We start from the raw sequence: 1,077 nt of genomic DNA, 5'->3' as shown, positions 1-1,077 counted from the left end.
TAAAGCTGCATGGCTTCTACAGGTTAAATAACTATATCAAGGACTATCTGCAGTCCCTATCTTGTATCTTCCTTTGTTATTACAAAATGCCACAGCATTATTCAAGTCTATTTTATCATTAAAGTCAATAATATTAACTCGATTGAGTAAGTCATGAGCTAATGCTTGGTCAATCAAGTGAATTTTATCGACTTTATTGATAAAATTTCTAAATCCTATGGACATGCCATCTTTGATTATATAATCATGATAATAAAATTAAAGCTAATCTCATCTGTTGGATGAAAATATACAAGAAAAACTGTCATAATTAACTGTATGAATATACAAAATTTATACGTACATGTTTAAAAACCTACAACATTTTAGTGCTTGATTACTCAAATCTCAGCTCATGACAAACTAGCACCTGTATCCTAGACACACAGTTTATGTAAGTGGTTTAAAGTTTTACCAGAGAAAATTCGAGCATATACTTTCATAACCAATTTACCTGAAACATCGGGATATTTCGCTGATGACATGGCGACAGCTGGACACTTCCGTAATGGTACACAGCGTACAATATACCTCAACATTGACTGTAAAATCACAAGCCTATCCCTCTTTTTTCAAGGCTGGTGTCAGTCAGTCTGACTTTGTGCGATTCGTCTGTGATCGTTTGTTCGAGGTATTCCGAAGGGACGGACAAATCAACATGTGGGTTTGTTGACCCCAGAGGATTATGGGATATTCTGGACCCAGAGTGGATCAAATATTCTTATCGATCATTTTTGTCACAATGACCATATTCAATATTGTCTATCTTGGTGTTGAGCTATGTGAGAGAAGTCAGAGCTATTAAAGAATATGATTAGGCCTAAATCAAAATATAATATGATATCTTGAAGTTATACTTATTTCGGAAAGGGACGTAACTCTAAATCTCGGTGAAGTGTGTGTTCGAGGCTTGTCCCAAAATAAGCTACGCTTAGCGCTTAAAAAAGAAATGAAATGAAATTGAATTTTTAAGAAAACAAAACAATGTATCGTCGACTGACCAGTTTCGGTGATATTAGTGATAAACCGCGATTTTCT

General features: G+C 34.7%; 1 protein-coding gene across 1 annotated transcript in view; it reads right to left on the bottom strand.

The window, feature by feature from the left end:
- The window catches only part of LOC125665749 (pyridoxine-5'-phosphate oxidase-like), a 13,207-nt gene extending 12,504 nt beyond the window's left edge, over positions 1-703 (bottom strand). Inside the window, exon 1 of the mRNA XM_056151103.1 lies at positions 494-703. Coding sequence (XP_056007078.1) covers positions 494-578 — 85 coding nt within the window. The 5' untranslated portion in view covers positions 579-703. The remainder of the gene's footprint in view (positions 1-493) is intronic.
- Between the last annotated feature and the right edge of the window lie 374 nt (positions 704-1,077).

Source organism: Ostrea edulis, chromosome 10 (genome assembly GCF_947568905.1).
Source record: "Ostrea edulis chromosome 10, xbOstEdul1.1, whole genome shotgun sequence".
NCBI classification, from domain to species: Eukaryota; Metazoa; Mollusca; class Bivalvia; order Ostreida; family Ostreidae; genus Ostrea; species Ostrea edulis.
The sequence above is the reverse complement of the archived record's forward strand: the minus strand, read 5'-3'. Positions and strand labels throughout refer to the sequence as shown.